General features: G+C 44.2%; 1 protein-coding gene across 1 annotated transcript in view; it reads right to left on the reverse strand.

The window, feature by feature from the left end:
* Positions 1-415: 415 nt before the first annotated feature.
* Positions 416-19,674, reverse strand: part of LOC137333495 (aryl hydrocarbon receptor-like) — a 91,041-nt gene continuing 71,782 nt past the window's right edge. The window contains exons 9-12 of the mRNA XM_067997661.1: positions 15,988-16,094; positions 5,970-6,111; positions 3,387-4,551; positions 416-2,646 (exon numbers count right to left, since the gene is read on the reverse strand). Coding sequence (XP_067853762.1) covers positions 3,411-4,551; positions 5,970-6,111; positions 15,988-16,094 — 1,390 coding nt within the window. The 3' untranslated portion in view covers positions 416-2,646; positions 3,387-3,410. The remainder of the gene's footprint in view (positions 2,647-3,386; positions 4,552-5,969; positions 6,112-15,987; positions 16,095-19,674) is intronic.

Below are 19,674 nucleotides of genomic sequence, written 5' to 3' on the forward strand. Positions count from 1 at the left end.
CGAGGGGCCATATGGCCTACTCCTGCTCCTATTTCTTATGTTCTTAAGTTATCCAACGATGCCCCATAAAAATATATGCATATTAGTAGACGTTGGAAGAGGACACACACACATACAACAGCTATGATGCGCCCTTTGCCACAGTCTTCTTTTGCAGTCAGCCTCCCCTTCACCTGTGCCCTTTCAGACGCTGCTCCATGTTTCTCAGACCGGGCCTCCAAGCAAGATAACAGTTGGGATTAGGCCTTTTCAGAAAATCCAGTATTTCCCGATGTATACTCGCACATTACTAATGGCCACTTGGGTGAGGCACTTTTGGAGTGGTATCCAAGCAAGAGTGTCCACCTTCGGGAGGGGAAAATGAGAAAAAGCAGGGGGCACCTGACAGAGAATTACCGATTTACACAATTACCAATTTGCAGTTTAAAATTTATTCAACGAAACATTAAAAAAAATAAGCTAAGGTGACTATAAGACAAAGCACAATACACCAGAAACTGACTGCACAAAACAGAAAACCAGCGTTGTTACATTTTCACAATAAAAAAAACACTATACACCCCCCGAACCTTTTGTATTGCTCAACAAGTTTCCACTGCGACTCCAAAGTCTCCCTGAGTGATGTATGCGGATGGTTTCTCTACTAATTACTCAATTCGTGCAGCCAGTGAGGACATTTTATGAAAAATACTTAGCAGATTCTCTTATCTATTAAGGGGACTAGGTTGTAAGTTTTCAAACTGGGGACCCCAAACCCTAGGGGGTCCATGAGAACGCATTTTCCCTTTGACGGGCTGACACTTTTTTAAGTTAAGGTAGTGGTCCCCAAGACTCTTAATATTTGCAGGGATTCCACACAGAAAAAAAAAGCCTTTGCATTGGTGATTGGTGCCACAGCCGGTCTGGTTTATGACCGAATTACTGTCAAAGTCTCTGTCAGCTACTTCGTGAAACCTGTAAATTATGGACACCTAAGGGACTTGCATGAGGTGTACTTTATTTACAGGTATCCTTATTTTCAAAATGGTCATTGTATGTACAGTATACCGGATGAACCAAATATCCCAGGATTGGCTGTATCTCCTGCAGCATTCATTCTTTTTTCATCCTCACCTAGGATCGTACCTAATCTGGAGCCCTGCCAGCCGGATGGGATTTCAGTTCAGTTGGGTTTCCCAGTTCATTACCATCCTGGGGTCCTTTTCCATTGATGGAGGGATGTCCTGATTCTGGGATCTGCTACGTTGGCAGCCTGCACATGGCGAGGAGGCTGCTGTAGGGCCGGAGTGCCTGAGAGATCCCAGCGAAATTGGGGGGGGGGGGGGGTGGTGGTGGTGGGGATTAATGTCCTGAAGACCCCTGTCTAGGACCCCCTGCCTCCGAGGGTTGCCAACTCTGGTTGGAGGCATTCCTGGAGGTTTGATCACGTGACATTCTGACCACATGACGTCGAGCCAGGTGAAGTCTGGCCACCTTGACATTTGATCATGTGACTTCTATAAATGTTATTGCATTTACATTATAAAGGTTAAGATCCCTGTAGTTGACTATTTTTGCTTGTGGTTTCGCGCCAGGACCGGTTCGGTGACTAGTTCCAAGAACCAGGCGGCCACCAGCGAACAGGGGAAACAGAGGGCAGGGTGGGGGGGGGGGGGGGGGAAGGGGGAAAACAGAGGGCGGGGGGGGGGGGGGGGGAAAAGAGAAAAAAAAAGGGGAAACAAAAGAGCAGGGGGAAAGAGGGGAAACAGAGGAACCCCCTCCCCACATTTTAGCGACACCCTCCCCACCCCCAGATTGCCGACTCTTCAGCCTCCTCCTGACTGCTCTCCATGCGGTCGCGACTCTCTGCAGGTGATGTCGCTGACCTCTATAAGATCGCCTCTTAGGTGCCTTCTTTCCAGACTGAAAAGCCCAAATTTCTCCAGTCTTTCCCCATAACCCAGACCTTTGAGATGAAGAATCAGCTTGTGGCTCTTCTCTGCGCTTCCTCCCTCATTTCTCGATGACAGCAGTCAAGGATAATAAAGATTATACAGACTTCGGATATGGCATCATGTGCCAGGCACTATAGAATTAGGATTCCTCCTCCTTCATCAGTTAAGTACTTATTAATTAACACTTGTTTTCTTCAGAGAGTTGCTTTGCAAAATAAAAAACACATTCCATTATTTATTTGTTGTGCCTTAGCTGAAGCACTGTGTCTTGCAGCTTGGTTTCCACTAATGTAAATTACATTTGTCCAAAAAAGGCACAGGGTTCACTCAGTTAGTGCATCCAAATCCCATTAACCAATTACAATGTTTCTTTGATATGGTCTGGTAAAATTGCTTGTGCTTTCATCTTAGCTTTCTGAACCGTAATCCCATTTTAGACAAAGGTCAATTGTACCCCTTTTTCAGTAAGCTTCTTATCAGTACTTTCAGGGTAATAACTGCAAGTGCCCATCTACAGACTGACAATGTTCAGGTCTGACCCAGAGACTTTGGTTCCAACGTTTAACTGGTACAGCCTAGTGGGCATTTTAAGTGGTTTGATTAGATGAGTTCTGCTCAGTTCTCCAAGCGATGCAATGAAGACCCTTTGGTGTAGCTGGAGCTCAGCTCAGCCAATTTGCTGCATGAGGTTCAATGCCTCTCGCTGCCAGTTCTATAGGGCGAGAACAAAAACAGGAATCAATGCTTAGAGGTTTCCTATGTTCAATCCTTTTCACTGGATTCACTGGAGATAGAGATTAAACTTTGAGAAAAGTACAGATCTGTTTATAAATAATGATATACCAGAGTGATAATGCATTAAAAAGGAATGAGCTGCCATTAGCCACACAGAAAAAAAAATAAGCATTATATCCTACAGATTGGAAGACTATTCACAGACAGCTGTGCAAATCCAGAAAATGGATTCTTCAAAATGACAAAGGAATGATTAAAAAGGAGAGAGAATATCTTCCTCGTATGGCAACAATAAATCATTTTTAGTTGATTGACTTTGCTCACTGCATCCCGTGATCTTTCAATTTTTAAAAAAAAAACTATTTTGCAGTTTTAAAAACGGTGTAGTGAGGTTATGCCTCGCATTTCCTAGACGAAAGATAGGCCATGCTCTTGGACATCTGTGGATCCATAGCCTTCAGATACACTGTTGTATTGCCTGGCCTCCATTGTATTACAAATTCCTAACAAGCTTTCATTTGTGATCATTCCTATATTAAAACAGTGACTACACTTCAAAAATACTTAATTGCCTGTAAAGCACTTTGGGACTTTCTGAGGTTGTGAAAAGTGCTACATAAATGTAAGTCTTTCTTCTTTCACTGCCTCTATATCAGGCCAGCAAAAGTCCAAAGATTAAAGAGCCCTAAAATCTGAGCAAGATGGAGATAAAATTACCTAATGAGTTTGAATGTTGTTATTTCATTGCACATTGCCGCAGGGTAGACCTCTGTACAGTAAACCTTGGGTGCTAGCAGGAGCAATGAAACTCATCACACCTTTGGGCAGGTATCCTGTCGAGATGACCACATTAGGTTCCTGTGTATCTCCGTCATACAAGGGCCACGTTGGGTTCATCAGACCTGGCTGATTCAACCAATTAGTTTGACCATTAAAAATATTTTGCTGAGTGAATGTGTTCTCCACATTGACGGTAGACAAGTTCTGAGTGGGCATTTGGAAATATAATTGACTCTCCTTTTCAACTGGGCTGTTTAACTGCAAAGCTGACTGTGATACAGAACAAGTAGCATTAGGTATGTGATCTGTAGAATTGATTTGTAGGTTGGTGATGTTGGAGCCTGGAAATGACTGCCAGCAATGGTAATGTTCTTTAGGCTGCTCAGGTGAATATAGTTGGCTGCTTGGGGACACCACATCTGTAGCTGTCCAGCTGGTGCTGAGGATCGAAGAGCACAGTGAGCTCGACTGAGTACTGTGCCAATCGTCACTTACAGGTAACAACACGCTGCGTTCAATGTGGCAGCTGATGTTTTTTCTAGAGTTTAAGGACAATGATAGAGATTCAACCTCTGATAGAATGTCATTTGGAATGGAACTCGTGTTCAACTCACTGCTCAAGTTGTCAAACTCAATATGCTTTATCAGTTCTTCTTGGTGAATCAAGTCTTCTGGTGTCAAACCATAACTTTGCAACATCTCCTCCAAGCCCTCCAGGGCAACATCAGGGGAACTGTTGACCGGGTAAGTTTTCCCATTCCTCAGAGAACCAACTGACATATCAGCTCCTTCAGTGCTACTCCCAGCTAATGGTGCTCCACAGAATCCAGCCGGTAATTTGCTCCCCTCAACAGGTGGGAATGTGAGCATTTCTAAGGGTCCATATTCTGATCCACCAAGATTCTTCATTGCGTCCTCCATGGCCTTTGAGGCACGTTGTCCTTGGAATTCGTCAGGGTCTGTTTTGACAGTTGGGGGTTGACTGCGGAGTTGGACTTGAGGAATGCCACTGGAACATTCATAGAGTAAAGCGGCTTCAGACAGTGTGAACTTTGTGGAGCGGCTCGCCCTTTTCTGAAAGTGCTCTTCACCTTCTGCATCCCTACACCAGGAAAACAGAAAAAGGTCAACAAGCTATAGTGACAACGGCCTAGTATCACATAGAACACATCGAGCTAAACTCTGACATAACGTAGCCACATCAGATTTTAACCAAAGAGCTTACATGTATTTTAGTAAGTGTTCTTCAAACTACTTTGCTGCTCTAGATGAAGAACACAGGCATTGTATTTTAAGACATAATCTTCTCTTTGCTAGTCACAGATTAGTTCAGTTAAGGATAGGAGTAAATGTACTGAAAGATAACCATCTTTTCCCTCCTCCAGTCACCACTGACCAGCTCCAGTTTGCAAGGTTCTCACAAGACACTGAATAGATCAAAATATGGGCTGAAAGGCTCTATAAGGATCTACACTGAATATATGAACTTACAAAAAATGACAGCCAGGAAATGACCTACTGGTCCATCCAGTCTGTCCTATATGTATGTCCCTCTGTTTATCACAGTGTGAATGTGTTTATCTCTGTGTCAGTGTGTCTGACAGTGAATGAGTGTTTATCGCTGCATGAATATGTGTTTATGATGGAGTTATACTGATACTTCCTTGAATTCAGTGAGGATATTGCCATGCACCAATTGCACACAGCATTTTGTCCATTTCAGGCATCATCAGCCACGCCTCCCATATCAGAACAAATAACGCAAACAATGACAAGAAAACAAAATAAAATTCCTTACCAATTCCATTAATATACTGATACATTATACAAACATTCACCAGGTTGTACACTGGTTACAAACTTTTCTTTCGCTTGGGTTCAAATCCATCTCAGAGCAATGGCTCCTGACTAACCTTCCATACAAAGCAGCTGAACTCAGTCTATGCTTGAGACATTGGATCAGCCACTTTCTCTGGATCTCAGTTGAGCTGCATCTTAGCAAGTAGAGTGACGTACCACTATATTAATCACACTTTTGACTTTAGACTATTGAAGTGGCTTAAATAACAAAGTCACATCATCCTATAACTTTATAACATTAGCTCAAGGAGCAGGAGCGTGTGGCTCTCATTACCCCTGACACACAACAGAACTAGGAGGTGCTGGCTGAACAAGTTATGAGCAAGTGCAGGAAATGCTGGAACACGCTCTCAAACAGAAAAGACTCAAACTCAATAATGATCAGAGCCCTCCCCACCACAGAGAGGGAAGGAAGGAAGAAAGAAAACACCAAACAGTAGTAAAGTTCTCTCCATCCCCTCCCCCAAACACTGCTCTTGCATGGCCCTTGGTAGCAAGTCCAAGTGATAGGAAATTTGGTTGCTACATCCAAAAATGGCACAGTCAAGAACCTGGTTATAAAACTAAAAGGCTGCTGAGAGATGGCTTGAGGTTGGCAAAAACATCTTGCTTTTTCACAGGCAAGTTCCTTCCCTCCCCCTACAGGCCACTGGTGCTTACGTTAAAGGACGCTGATTGGATATGATGTAATTTGGCTGTCCATCCTTGTACACTATCCGGGCGAAGGCTTGTACCCACTGCCAGCGATTATCTTTGCAGAGAATTCTGAAGATGGTCAGTCCACTGTCCCCAGTCTTCATCGCTGAAATCACAGGAATGTTATGAAATTAGAAACATTGCAAAAACAATTCTTTGTTGTTAAATGACCTTTATATAGATGTCAATGCTGAGGAACATGATACTTCACTTTCCATTTCAGGTACCCAGAGTCAGCAGTAACCAACTTCCAGGTGAGGTATAGTGTGTTTGATACATTGTCAAGCTCCCTCTATTCTACCTCATTATGCCTAAGCCCCAATCTCGGAACAGCTTCACAGGTGCAGTTTTTTCTCACCCCAACTATTCCCCGAGCTGTCCGAATGAGACTGCCATTATTGCCATGACCATTTGGAACTGGGCATAACAAACACACTTGATTTAGGACTTACAGACAACAGATAGCTTGGGCTGAATTTAAACCTAGGTTCCAGAGATGAAAGTCCTGTATCTAACCTACTGCTACACCTCGTCCTCTCTAGATGCTGCACATAAAAAATAAAAGATATATTCCTGCACTTCAAATTAATTTTCCTGGTGATACCTGTAGTTGTTTTTGGAATACTACACTTCTCAAAAACTCTCCTTGCCTTGTATATTATAAATATCAACAGCAAGCTCGAGTCACATGTTCAATGTGCCGACCCTATACAAAGTAATAGTTTATGCAAGAGGTATCTTTTTGAAATCACAGAAAAGGTGTATACTATCAAACCATGGATCGAATGCTGAAATTCAGTGCACAATGCACCATTACAGCCTAGACTACCAGTCTCTCTGTTAATTCAGCTTCCTTAAATCATCAGGCTCAATCACGCCTCCAAATTAAATATCTCCAAGGAGGTCATCAAGGAAGAGGGGGTGGGGGTTCCATTTCACGGGACACTGCCACCAGTATTAGGTCAGGGAGGAGTTCCACCTGAACCGAAATGGGACCAGTATCCTAGCAGAAAGGATAAATAGGGCTGTCGATAGGACTTTAAACTAGTAAGACGGCCGGGGGGGGGGGGGGTTCTGGGGAAGATAACCTAAGTCTGAAGAAGAGTAGGAAATGAGAGTATAGGTCAGACCAAGTTAGGGAATAGGGTAACAAACTTTCAGGGAACAAATACATTTATAGAATGTAAGTACAAAAGGACTGTTAAAACCAAAAGGGAGGGGAACAATTACTAAAAACAAATTAAATTGCCTGTACAGCAATGTGCACAGCATCCAAAACAAAATGGGGGAACAGGAGGCAATAATTCATAGCAAGGATCCAGATGTGGTGGGGATAATTGAAACATGGTTACATAAGGAACAGGACTGGCAGTTAAATATTGCAGAATATAACGTATTTAGAAAGGATAGGGAAGGAAGAAGGGCGGGGGCGGGGGTTGGTGGGGTAGCTGTAGTCATTAGAGACACCATAATGGTAATAGAAAAAAGGAACATAAGTAACATTAAGTTAGAAACAAAGAATAAGAAGGGATTGATCACGTTAACAGGTATATTTTATAGACTACCTAATAGTGGAAGGGAAGTGGAGGATGAAATATGTAGACAAATCTATGAAATGAGCAAAAAAATGAATAATCATGGGAGATTTTCAACTACCCCCAAATAAACTGGCAAGAAGAGACAGGGAAAGGAGAAACGGGAATGGAGTTTTTACAGTGTGTACAGGACTCCTTTCATACCCAGTATGTAAGAAGTCCAGCAAGAGAGGAATCACTGCTGGGTCTAGTAATGGGAAATGAACCAGAGCAGGTAAGAGAAGTAAACATGGAGGAACATCGAGGAAATAGCGATAACATAATAAGGTTTAAAATAATGATTGATAAGGGCATAAGTAGGACAAAGACCAAAGTAATAGATTGGAAAATAGCTAATTTTATGGGGATGAGAATGGAAATAGGGCAGGTAAACTGGAAAAACATTTTGACAGACAAAGAAATAGAACTGCAGTGGGTAATATTTAAAACTGTGATCGATAGAGTTCGAGAAATATATTCCTCTAAAAAGCAAGAACAAACTAGCCAATAATGAAACACCATGGAGAAATAAAGAGATAAAAGTAAATTGAAACTAAAGAAAAAGGCATACACTAAGTAAATAAACAATAAAGGCGAGGATGACAAAAGGGAATTTGAAGAGGTTAGGAAAGAAGTCAAAAAAAACAATTAGGGAAACAAAGAGGAACAATGAAATTAAATTATCAAGGAATATAAAAAGAAATAGTAAAGTATTCTACAGACACAAATAACAAAAGAAAAACCAGGAGAAAGATAGGGCCACTAAGGGATGCACAAGATAAACTCACAGGTAACGACAGCAAAATGGCAGAAATATTGAATAATTACTTTGCCTCCGTATTTACTATGGAGACTAACAAGGTGGGCAGGACATTAGGAGAAAAAAAAAAGACAAAAAGATATTAAAACATTTAAGATAGAAAGGGGGGAGATAATTGATAAACTAATCAAACTTGGGGAGGATAAGTCCCCTGTCCAGATGGATTGCATCCGTGCATATTAAAAGTAGTTAGGCAGAGGCACTATTACATATATATAAAAATTCACTAGAAAAGGGATTAGTGCCAGAGGACTGGCAGATAGCTAATGTTATTCTTATATTTAAAAAAGGGAGATAGAACAAGTCCAGGGAACCATAGACCAGTTAGCTTAACGTCGGTGGCAGGAAAGATAATGGAATCTTTACTCAAAGATGTAATAGAAAGGCACCTGGAGAACAAAAATATAATAAAGAATAGTCAGTATCGATTTCAGAAGGGAAAGTCATGCTTGACCAATCTTATTGAATTCTTTGAAGAAGTAACAGAAAGAGTAGATAAGGGTAATGCAGTAGATGTAATATATTTGGATTGTCAAAAGGCTTTCGGTAAGGTACCGCATAGTAAATTCATGGCCAAAGTCAGAGCATGTGGAGACAGGGGACAGGTAGCAGAATGGGTAGCAAGTTGGCAACAAAACAGAAAACAGAGAGTATGGGTTAAGGGTAGCTACTCAGGCAGGCAAAAGATGGGAAGTGGTGTTCCATAGGGATCGGTGCTGGCACCACCGTTGTTCACAATTTACATTAATGATTTGGATTCAGGAATCAGAAGTATAATTTCAAAATTTGGGGACGACACCAAATTGGGGGTGTAGTTAATACAAAGAAGAAATGTGTCAAAATGCAAGAGGACATTAATAAACTTGCAGAAGGGCATGTAATTTGCAAATGAATTTCATCAGTAAGTGTGAGTTTGTGCATTTTGGTAGGAAGAATAAGGATGCCACATACTGCTTCGATAATAAGAGTCTAAACAGGACAAAGGAGCAAAGGGATCTAGGGGTACAGACACACCAATCACTAAGAGTAGTGATACAGGTTAATAAGGCCATAAAAAAAATCAAGTGCTAGGATTCATTTCTAGCGGGACAGAATTGAAAAGCAAAGAAGTTATGTTAAACTTAAATCACACGAGAGGACACCACCCACCAGGTACATGGTTCATACTCCTGTGACTCGGCCAACGTTGTCTACCTCATACGTTGCAGGAAAGGATGCCCCGGAGCATGGTACATTGGCGAGACCATGCAGACACTGCGACAATGGATGAACGGACACTGCGCAACAATCGCCAGACAGGAGGGTTCCCTCCCAGTCGGGGAACACTTTAGCAGTCAAGGACATTCAGCCACCGATCTTCGGGTAAGCGTTCTCCAAGGCGGCCTTCGAGACACACGACAATGCAAAATCGTCGAGCAGAAATTGATAGCCAAGTTCCGCACCCATGAGGACGGCCTCAACCGGGATCTTGGGTTCATGTCACGCTACACGTAACCCCACCAGCAAGGGGAAAAAAAAGTTCTCTCTTTTTAATATATTCTCTCTCTGCCTTTTGGGTCTCTTTCTCTCTGTCTGTGTAATTTGACACAATGTGTATTCAGCATACTGGGACCAACTGTTTTCCGTGGCTAACCTGTCTGAACACCAACGACACCTTTTGATTGGTGTGATGGTGTCCCAGCCTAATATAAGATATGCGATTTGAGAACCTCTTATTCACTCACTCACCTGATGAAGGGGATAATCTCCGAAAGCTTGTGATTTTAAAATAAAATTGTTGGACTATAACCTGGTGTTGTAAGATTCCTTACATTTGTCCACCCCAGTCCATCACCGGCATCTTCACATCAAACTTAAATAGAACCTTGGTTAGACCACACTTGGGTATTGCGCACAGTTCTGGTCTCCATGTTATAGAAAGGATATAGAGGCATTGGAGTGGGTGCATAAAAAAATCCTTAAGGATGATACCAGAACTGAGAGGATATCCTTATAGGAAAGGCTTAACAGGCTGAGGCTGTTTTCTCTAGAAAAGAGAAGGCTGAGGGGAGACCTGATAGAGGTCTTTAAGATTATGAAAGGGTTTGATAGAGTAGACGTAGAGAAAATGTTTCCATGGGGGAGTCCAAAACTAGAGGTCATAAATATAAAATAGTTGCTAATAATCCAATAGGGAATTCAGGAGAAATTTCTTTACCTGAAGAGTGGTAAGAATGTGGAACGCGCTACCACAAAGAGTAGTTAAGGTGCATTTAAGGGATTTAATAGATGCATTTAGAGGGAAGCTAGATAAGAACAAGGAATAGAAGGGTATCCTGATAGGGTTAGATGAAGTAATGAAGGAGGAGGCTCGTACGGAGCATAAACACCGGCAAAGACCAGTTGGGCTGAATGGCCTGTTTCTGTGCTGTAGTTTCGATGTAATAACGGCACTGAGAGTAAGGACATTAGTTAGGACACATTTCCCTATGCAGAGGATTGTTGGAGCATTGGATGCGTTGGGATAAGGGGAGTACTTGGGACAGACATCACTGCATCTTTTAAGAGAAGCAGAGGAAGATGGAGAGGACAGTGGGATCTCTATATCAAAGAGCAGGCACAAACACGGTGGGCCAAAATGGCACCTTCTGTGCAGTAGGCGTCTATGGTTCTATGATCACTATCCAGCAACCTCTGTTGGAAGAGTATGTTGTCAGAATAGGGCAGCCATGATCTCATTGAATGGTGGAACAGGCTCAAGGGGCGAAATGGCCTACTCCTGTTCCTATGTTAGCTGTGATGCCTGACCATGGTCAAATAGGCTGCCAACATTAATTCCTGAACTCATGTGTAAATAATGGCCCCTAGACGAGGTACTCGGAGAGGTGATGGAAGGCCTGCTGCTGAATCATACGTAGTATAATGCAGGACAGATGAGGAGGAATTGGTTACAAGAAACATGTTTTTTCGATTGTGTAAATTACACCACGGCCTATACAGCATCTGAATCTGAAGGGAGTGCCACCCCCTCGCCTTCTGTACTGGAGGTGATTTATCTTTTCTTTAAGTGTTCCAGCTCATACTCCCTGCTCAGTCAGGACAGTGGTGGTGTGTCATGTATCAGGTTGCAGTAAGCAGCCAACCTCAGGGCAACTGAATGGAGAGAGGCCTTCTGGTTTATTTTTAGCTCCAGTCTGCGCTCAGCATCCTGTTTGCTCTGCTGCCCTGAGGAAGTGGCACCTGTGAGTTGGAGCCGAGTGCTTGGGACGGGAAGTGCGGAAATCCAGATCTAACGTGGCCCGATATCACAGCAAGGTTAGAAGCAGCAATGCACCTCAATCTGGCATTTCAGCAGATACAGTCAACAAATGTATAATACTCCTGTTCCAGTCAGCATTGCTCAGGACTACCCTGAGCAGGTAATTACCCACAGAGCTATCGAGAGAAAAGAATTGATTTTCACCTGTACCTCATGTAAATGTTACCTCTTTAACTTAGTACATTTATAGACATAACCTGTCTATATACATTGAAACCCATATAAACGGACACTCCCAAAAAAACGGATACTTATCGATAGTCCCAAATAACTCGCATGGTAAAAGAAACAAGAGGCACTCAAACCATGGACACTCGCAAATTATGAACTACAGAAAGCCTTCAATGCACCAAGCACTTTTACAACTTTAAACACGGGACATAGCCTAATGTCACACTTCAAAATGTTCAGAGTACGTACAGTATCTGAGTCTGAAGATCGTGATGACTGATGGATTGTTACTGGATTCCTTTTTGTCCCTGCCTGTATCAGGGTTTGAATCCCCCCCCCGCAGCCACTGTCCCTGCCTGTATTGGGGTTTGAATCCCCCCCGCAGCCACTATCCCTGCCTGTATTGGGGTTTGAATCCCCCCCCCCGCAGCCACTGTCCCCGCCTGTATTGGGGTTTGAATCCCCCCCCCGCAGCCACTGTCCCCGCCTGTATCGGGGTTTGAATCCCCCCCCACAGCCCCTGTCCCCGCCTGTATCGGGGTTTGAATTCCCCCCCTCAGCCACTGTCCCCGCCTGTATCGGGGTTTGAATTCCCCCCCACAGCCACTGTCCCCGCCTGTATCGGGGTTTGAATTCCCCCCCACAGCCACTGTCCCCGCCTGTATCGGGGTTTGAATCCCCCCCCACAGCCACTGTCCCCGCCTGTATCGGGGTTTGAATCCCCCCCCACAGCCCCTGTCCCTGCCTGTATCGGGGTTTGAATTCCCCCCCCGCAGCCCCTGTCCCCGCCTGTATCGGGGTTTGAATTCCCCCCCGCAGCCCCTGTATCGGGGTTTGAATTCCCCCCCCCCCCGCAGCCCCTGTCCCCACCTGTATCGGGGTTTGAATCCCCCCCGCAGCCCCTGTTCCTGCCTGTATCGGGGTTTGAATCCTCCCCCCACAGCCCCTGTCCCTGCCTGTATCGGGGTTTGAATCCCCCCCGCAGCCCCTGTCCCTGCCTGGATCAGGATTTGAATCACCCGGTCAGCAGCAGTAACCATTTTGAAAATAAGGACAGCTGATGCGGGTCCCTTGGGTCTCCGTAATTTACAGGTTTCACTGCAATACGTTGATGTTCCAATTGATTGCTCCACTCATCTGCGTATTTTAACAATGGTTCAGGCTCCCAATGCACTCAGCAAACCCAAATGTTCCCCTTCAGATTGGACAAAATGTCCAAGATAAAAATTCCCAAAATAAATAAATGTCATTACTTTCCGAGAGACTGATGCAAGAGTAGATCCCTCTATGCTTTGCATTTAAAACAAACATTTCTCAGGGGTTTGGACGTTGTGCTGAATTCCCAGAGGCTCCAAGCCCCCTTGCTACCCCTCCCCCACACTAAGAGGGCACTAGCAAGATCGAGTTACGGCCACATACATAAAAAATCAACTCTATGACAAGTTTGAGTCAGATTCTATTTTTTTTTAAATTAAAACCAAAACGTAAAGAAGGACTTGCATTTTTAAACTTCAGGATGCCCTAAAGCACTTTACATCCAATTAAGTACATTTGAAGTGTAGTCACTGTTGTAATGTAGGGAAATGCAGTCAATCTACATACATTAAGTTCCCATAAACAGCAATGAGATAAAATCACCAGTTTTAGTGGTGTTGGTCAAGGGATAAACATTGGTCCAGACACTGGGAGAATTCCCCTGCTCTTCAAGTAGCGATCCAAAAAATCTTCTTCACATCATCCGAAAGACTGCACCTTCGACAGTGCAGCACTCCCTCGGGACTGCACTGGAGTGTCAGCCTAGATTATATCCTCAATCTCTGGAATGGGGCTTGAACCCACGACCTTCTGACTCAGAATGTGGAATGAGGGGCCCAGTCACTGCCATCAGGTTAGAACGGGAGGTCGACAAAATAGGAGGGTGGGTGAAAAAAAATGGGCGAGGTTACAAGTCCAGACTGCTTTTGCCATTTTAGTATCTGTTCATTGCTTCCCCCACCACGATACAATTCTCACTACACCAGAGTGGGACCTAATTTGCTGGGTAATGGGGTTAGTCACATCGCATCACTATAATGCCTTGCTGGATTCCACATGGCCTCGAGACATAACCGTAGCATCATATTTTGTTAGACTTCGAGCAGGGGCAAGGCCACATACACGCACACAATTGGTAGGCCCCAAAAATATCCTGTTTTGATAGATGTTATTGGACAAGTTGCTTTAATTTTAATAAAATTGTTGTTTTTCTTCCGTTCCCACCTTTTTTTCTCCTTCCCAGAAACACACCGATTCCATGCTCCATGCCCAAGGTTGCCATTCTTCACCTGTTAATCCAAGTGTTTTGGCAGGCTATTTGACCATAGGGGGCATCGCACCCGACATCCGCACATGTGCACTTTCCAGCAGGAATCACTGAATAATGATCCGGTGCAGGAATTGCCGTCTGATTCTGCCCCCCCCCACCCCACAATCCAGGTAGGCAAATTGCAACACATCTACTCCCCCCACTCCCACCCTCCAGTTTGAAGTAACAGGAATGAGGCTGTACTTTTCCCCAGTCAATCCCATGTTTATTTTAATAAAAGCTGACAATTGTTGTCTGCTCCTACAAAGGTTTCTGTGGACGTGCTTTTTTTAAATAAAAAAATACCCGCTTCCGGTCAGCCAAGGCCAAAACATCGACTCAGAAGTCACCACCAGTTGACGGTGGAGATTTTGCATTCGCTTGGAGGAGTGAACAAGACCGGATCTTTCTAGAAAAACAAGTATGTTTTACCAAGGACAAAACTCTTAATATATTTATTTTTTAATGCAAGAATACTGACTTCCTCCCTCACTCACTGGGTAAAATTAAAGAGCTTTGTTGTTTATCTTCAGTATCATTAAGCAAGTCTTATCTCTCCTCATAGAGAGATACGCCCTGAGGTCTGTTATTCCCGCTCCTTGCGAGCACTGCTATTGTAACACTCTTATTCTGTGATTTTTCGCTCCCCATTAAGACCGTGGAAGAAGTCAAAGGATTAGGAACTTCGATTACAGCATTGATCAGCCTTCCGATAGCTTAGTGAGTAAATGTACCACACGGTAGTAGGTGGCACTGCAGGATGGTCCCAGTTTCAAAGTACAATTGGCTCCAGTATCTCTTAATCCAGGGGGGAAAAGGGAGGAAAAAAAGCAAATAGAAAACACGTAAGTTCTTCTCCAACACTCCCCACATCAGCCTCCCAAGCACCGCCCTATGTGAACTCCAAACTTCCAAAATTCCAGCCTTCATATTGTGTCTCACAATAAATCATGCTCACTTATCACTCCCATCTTTGCTAACTTCTAGTCGCTTCCTATCCCTGCCCCCCTCGGTGCAGTTAATTAAAAAAAACCCTTGCCCTTGATTCCCGTTTTTAGCCTTGCCTCACCACTCACGTCTGCAATCTCCTCCAGTGCACAATCTCTACCTTCCCCGCTCTGCCCTTTGGAGCATCGTCTTCAAACCCGCCCCCCCAACAGTGGCAGAGCTACAGCCCTCTGGGCCCTACATTCGGGCACTAAACCCCTCCACCTCATTACTACTTTGCCACAAACTCATCTCTTTGACCAGGTCATCAGTTAGCTGACCCAACTCATCCCCGCTACAGTTTGACATCCGTTTCCCCTCTGTTCCTTGGGACGTTTATTACGTTAAGTCAAGTTAGGGGAGGACGAGATTGGGCTCGGCTGTGACCCCCCATCCTTCCCATTGGTTGACTGCATATGAACAATGATCAGGGAAACGTACTTTACAGTTACCTATAGAGAAGTGAACTTCAACCTGAGGCACCACCTTCAGGAGAGGAAAGAGACAAAAGTCAAACATATTAATGCTCCTGAGGTGATAAGTTAGACCGAGTGAAGCCAGTGATCCCTGCAGGAGAGTGCGTGTGTTGGGAGAGAACGATGTGGTGCCTTTGGTGGTAGAATAGCCTACCAACTTTCTGAGCTCACATGTGGAGAATGGTCACTTGCGAGAGGTACTGCTGGGCACCTGTGAAACTGCATCTGAGCAAGTGAGCGGCTGGGGAGTGGGGTGAGAAAGGTCAACAATAAAGAAAAAATGAGAAAGCACAGTTTCATTTCACCACTTACCTTTCAAGTGGTTCTCGGCACAGTGGAGCATGTCTTCAAAGTGAATGAACTGGTAACCAGAATGCATTCGCAGCTCCGCCTCTGTCCAGCCCAGCACTAGGTTAGCTCTGCAAAGGAATGAGATTTTTAAATTAAACCAGTGCAGTTTTCTACACAACAAATTCTGTGCATCACCTCTACTGAAATGGACACCTTGCACAACGTTTGAGTGGCATTAAACCCAGAATCAATTCAACACCACAGAAAGAAAGAGATCGAGTGATCGAGGGAGGGGGACAGAGAGAGAGAGAAAAACAGAAGGAGGGATGGGAGAGAGTGTGGGGGGGGGGGGGGGGGGGGGGAGTTGGATATTGGAAATTAAATTGCACCTCATCACACTTCTCAAAAAAACATCCCAAATCTCTTCATGCATAATTCATCATATATGGAGTCAAATGCACTTAGCAAGATCCCACAAACAGGAATAGGTGGAATGACTGGTTAATCTGTTTTTTTGGTGTTGAGAGGGGAATGATTGGCCAGGCCACCGGGAGAAACTCCTGCTCTTTGCATAGCACCATTGGATCTTTCAGATCCACTTGAACCAGTGGACAGGCAGATGATGCCTTGGTTTCATCAGAAGAACAGCACCTAGCAATGCAGCACTCCTTTAGTAGTCCTTGCAGTGTAAAACCAGATTATATGCTCTGGTCTGTAGTGGGACTTGAACCCATGATCTTCTGATTCAGAGGCAGAAGTGCCACCAACTGATAAGGACAGGGACAGGGAGAATATTTGCAATCTTTCCACAATAAGCACACATCCCTGTTGCATGCTACAGGAGTCCAAATAAATTATTTCAAAATATACTGTTGAGTCACTGGAAAGAGCATCAGACCTCACAGCAGAATGGAGGATCAGATCTGGAATTACAACTTAAGTGTAAGAAGTGCCTGTGTTCAGCTTAAAGATTTACTAGAAACCCCAACTCATCTGACTCTCTAGTGTCCAGAATACTTACACCACACACAATGTCCCAACCCTGACCCCCACCCCACCCTAGGATTGAGAGGTTTCCTACTCCTAGGTTAGTGCCATTTTGTGACCAGCAACAAGGGGGTTCTTCAGAGGGGCTGGGGGTGACCTGGCCAAGTATCCCATTTCCAACAACCGCCACCCACCAAACCAACTCCCAAATGACTTAAGCAGTGGGAATTTCCTGGCGAAGAATCAGAGGTGAAGTCCTGCTTCCCCCTAATGTTCTCCCCATCTCTCCCAAAGATGCTGATTCATGGGTTATGGTTCGACAGGTGCTCGCAGCTCTCTCGACATCTCAAAAACATGGGTCAAGCCCAGAATGAGAGCGCCTGGACATTGAACGTTGATATGGTATCTGACAATGGGGAGCAAGCCTGATCTTGCTGTCACTTGGCCTCAGCACACAGACACTTTCTATAAAGGGATCACTGGATTGCAATCAGGACAGGGAACCCTAGTTGATGTTCCCCTCCCAGCTCAGGACACTACTCCATTAGCACCTTGTTGAGATTGCAGCCTCAGCAGAGACTGGGGATGGAACCTGGGACTTTCCTGGGCTGCGTGGCTCAGCATCATTCTGTGCAATGCATCTTCTAAGTAAACCACTGTGGTTTTGGTGCACAGCCTACAACTACCTGGTGCACAAATTATTTGCGAGAGAGTTTATTTGCCCTTTTCCGAGTGCAGTTTTAATCATGAACATTTGATCTGTTGCTGAGGCAATTTGAAAATAGGAAGCGGCTGTGACTTCCAGGTTTAATGCAAAGTTCTGATCGGAGTTTGGTGTCTCAATCAGATTGCATGTGAATGCAATAAGGCCTTCTGTGTGGAAAGAGCAGCAGACTACAAACACGGCTATGGGCACACAGGAAGGTTAGTGAGACAAGACATGGATACCAAGCACAAATGCTCCCGATTCACAGAGAGGTACTGGAGAATAGATCACAGTGCACCGAAATGGGTAACAGCTGGCAATCAATGAATCAATTCCTCCACATGCTGGTAAGTTGAGATTTAATTTGTAATACTTTCATTGCAGTATAATTAAAACCAGCTAAAAATAAAAATCACACAGGGCAGTTATTATCTCTTCAAAAATTTTTTTGGGGGGGGGGGAATTCTGAACAACTCATTTTTGCCTAACTCAAAATGAAGGAGAGAATTTTCTAGAAAGGCTATTATAAAAAGTAATCAAACAGTCAAGATGGTGAAAGTTCATCAATGAGATGCAATGAAAAGCAAATTCCCTAGGATTCAAAGACATGCTTGGATTCAGCAAACGCATAGTGTATATTTGAGTGTCCAGGGAACATCCTTCATGCGAGTGTGATTGAATGAGTATGGAAATCTGTCCAACTTTTCTCAGGCACAATTCAATGTTGAACACGTCATGGGCTCCAGCTTGCTGACCTACAGAGCAGTAAGGTGTAGGTCTTATATCAAGCTCTCACCCTCACAACATTCAAGAAGCATTTGGATGAGCACTTGAAATGCCATAGCATACAAGGCTACGGACCAAATGCTGGAATATGGGATTAGAGTAGACAGGGCTGATGGCCGGCGCGGACACGATGGGCCGAAGGGCCTCTATCCGTGCTGTATAACTCTATGACTCAGAGGTGCTCTGAGGGGAGTTGCTGAGCTGTGACCAAGTACTGAGAGGAGGAGTTAAGGGATGGGGTGGACAAGGGAGAAATCAGAGAGATGAATCACAGGGTTACCAGGTCCCAACCAAACTGACCTAACTTAGGAACATAGGAACAGGAGTAGGCCATTCAGCCCCTTGAGCCTGTTCCGCCATTCAATTGGATCATAATTGATCTGAACCTCAATTCCATTTGCCTGCCTTGGTTTCATATCCCTTTATGCCTGAAAGAACATGGCTTAAAATTAGGAATAGTCAAGTATCCCATCTCACGTAGCACCCCAGACATTTAGCAAGAGGGCAATGTTGATGGGGGCATGGTTGAATATCTCTGTGAAAACAAGGACAGCTTACACAGCAGAACATCAGGGAGGATGAGGTCAACATTCTACAGAATAGATAACATTGATGTCAGAAGGTGGTCTACACCAAAACAAGAGATGTAAGACATAGAGGTCTTAGATGACCAGGGGCTATAGATTTAAAGTAATTGGTAGAAGGATTAGAAGGTTGCTGAGGAGAAATCTTTTCACTCAGGGGGTGCTGGGGGTCTAGAACTCTCTGCCTGGAAGGGAGGTAGAGGCAGAAACCCTCAACTCATTTAAAAAGTACTTGTATGTGCACTTGAAGTGCCGTAACCTATAGGGCTACGGACCAAGTGCTGGAAAGTGGGATTAAGCTGGATAACTCTTTCTCGGCCGGCACGGACACAATGGGTCAAATGGCCTCCTTCTGTACCATAACTTTCTATGATTCTATATGGTAACCAAGAACCTACACATTCCTCAGAGGAACAAATAGCTTATAAACAGAGATTAAGGTTGAAGTCATTAGTTACGTTACGTAAAACAGCTCATCTTGAGTTGCTAAGGTGGCGTCAGCACAGAAGTAGACTCATGATTAGAAGATAAGGCCGGAGATGCTTACACACAGAACATAGCAGTCGAATAGTATAAAGATAGGTCATGTTCCCTCCCAAAAGTTAGAGCTCTCAAAAGGACAGTCAAGAGTCAATCTAAGGAGGC

This window comes from Heptranchias perlo, chromosome 16 (assembly GCF_035084215.1).
Source record: "Heptranchias perlo isolate sHepPer1 chromosome 16, sHepPer1.hap1, whole genome shotgun sequence".
Taxonomy (NCBI): domain Eukaryota; kingdom Metazoa; phylum Chordata; class Chondrichthyes; order Hexanchiformes; family Hexanchidae; genus Heptranchias; species Heptranchias perlo.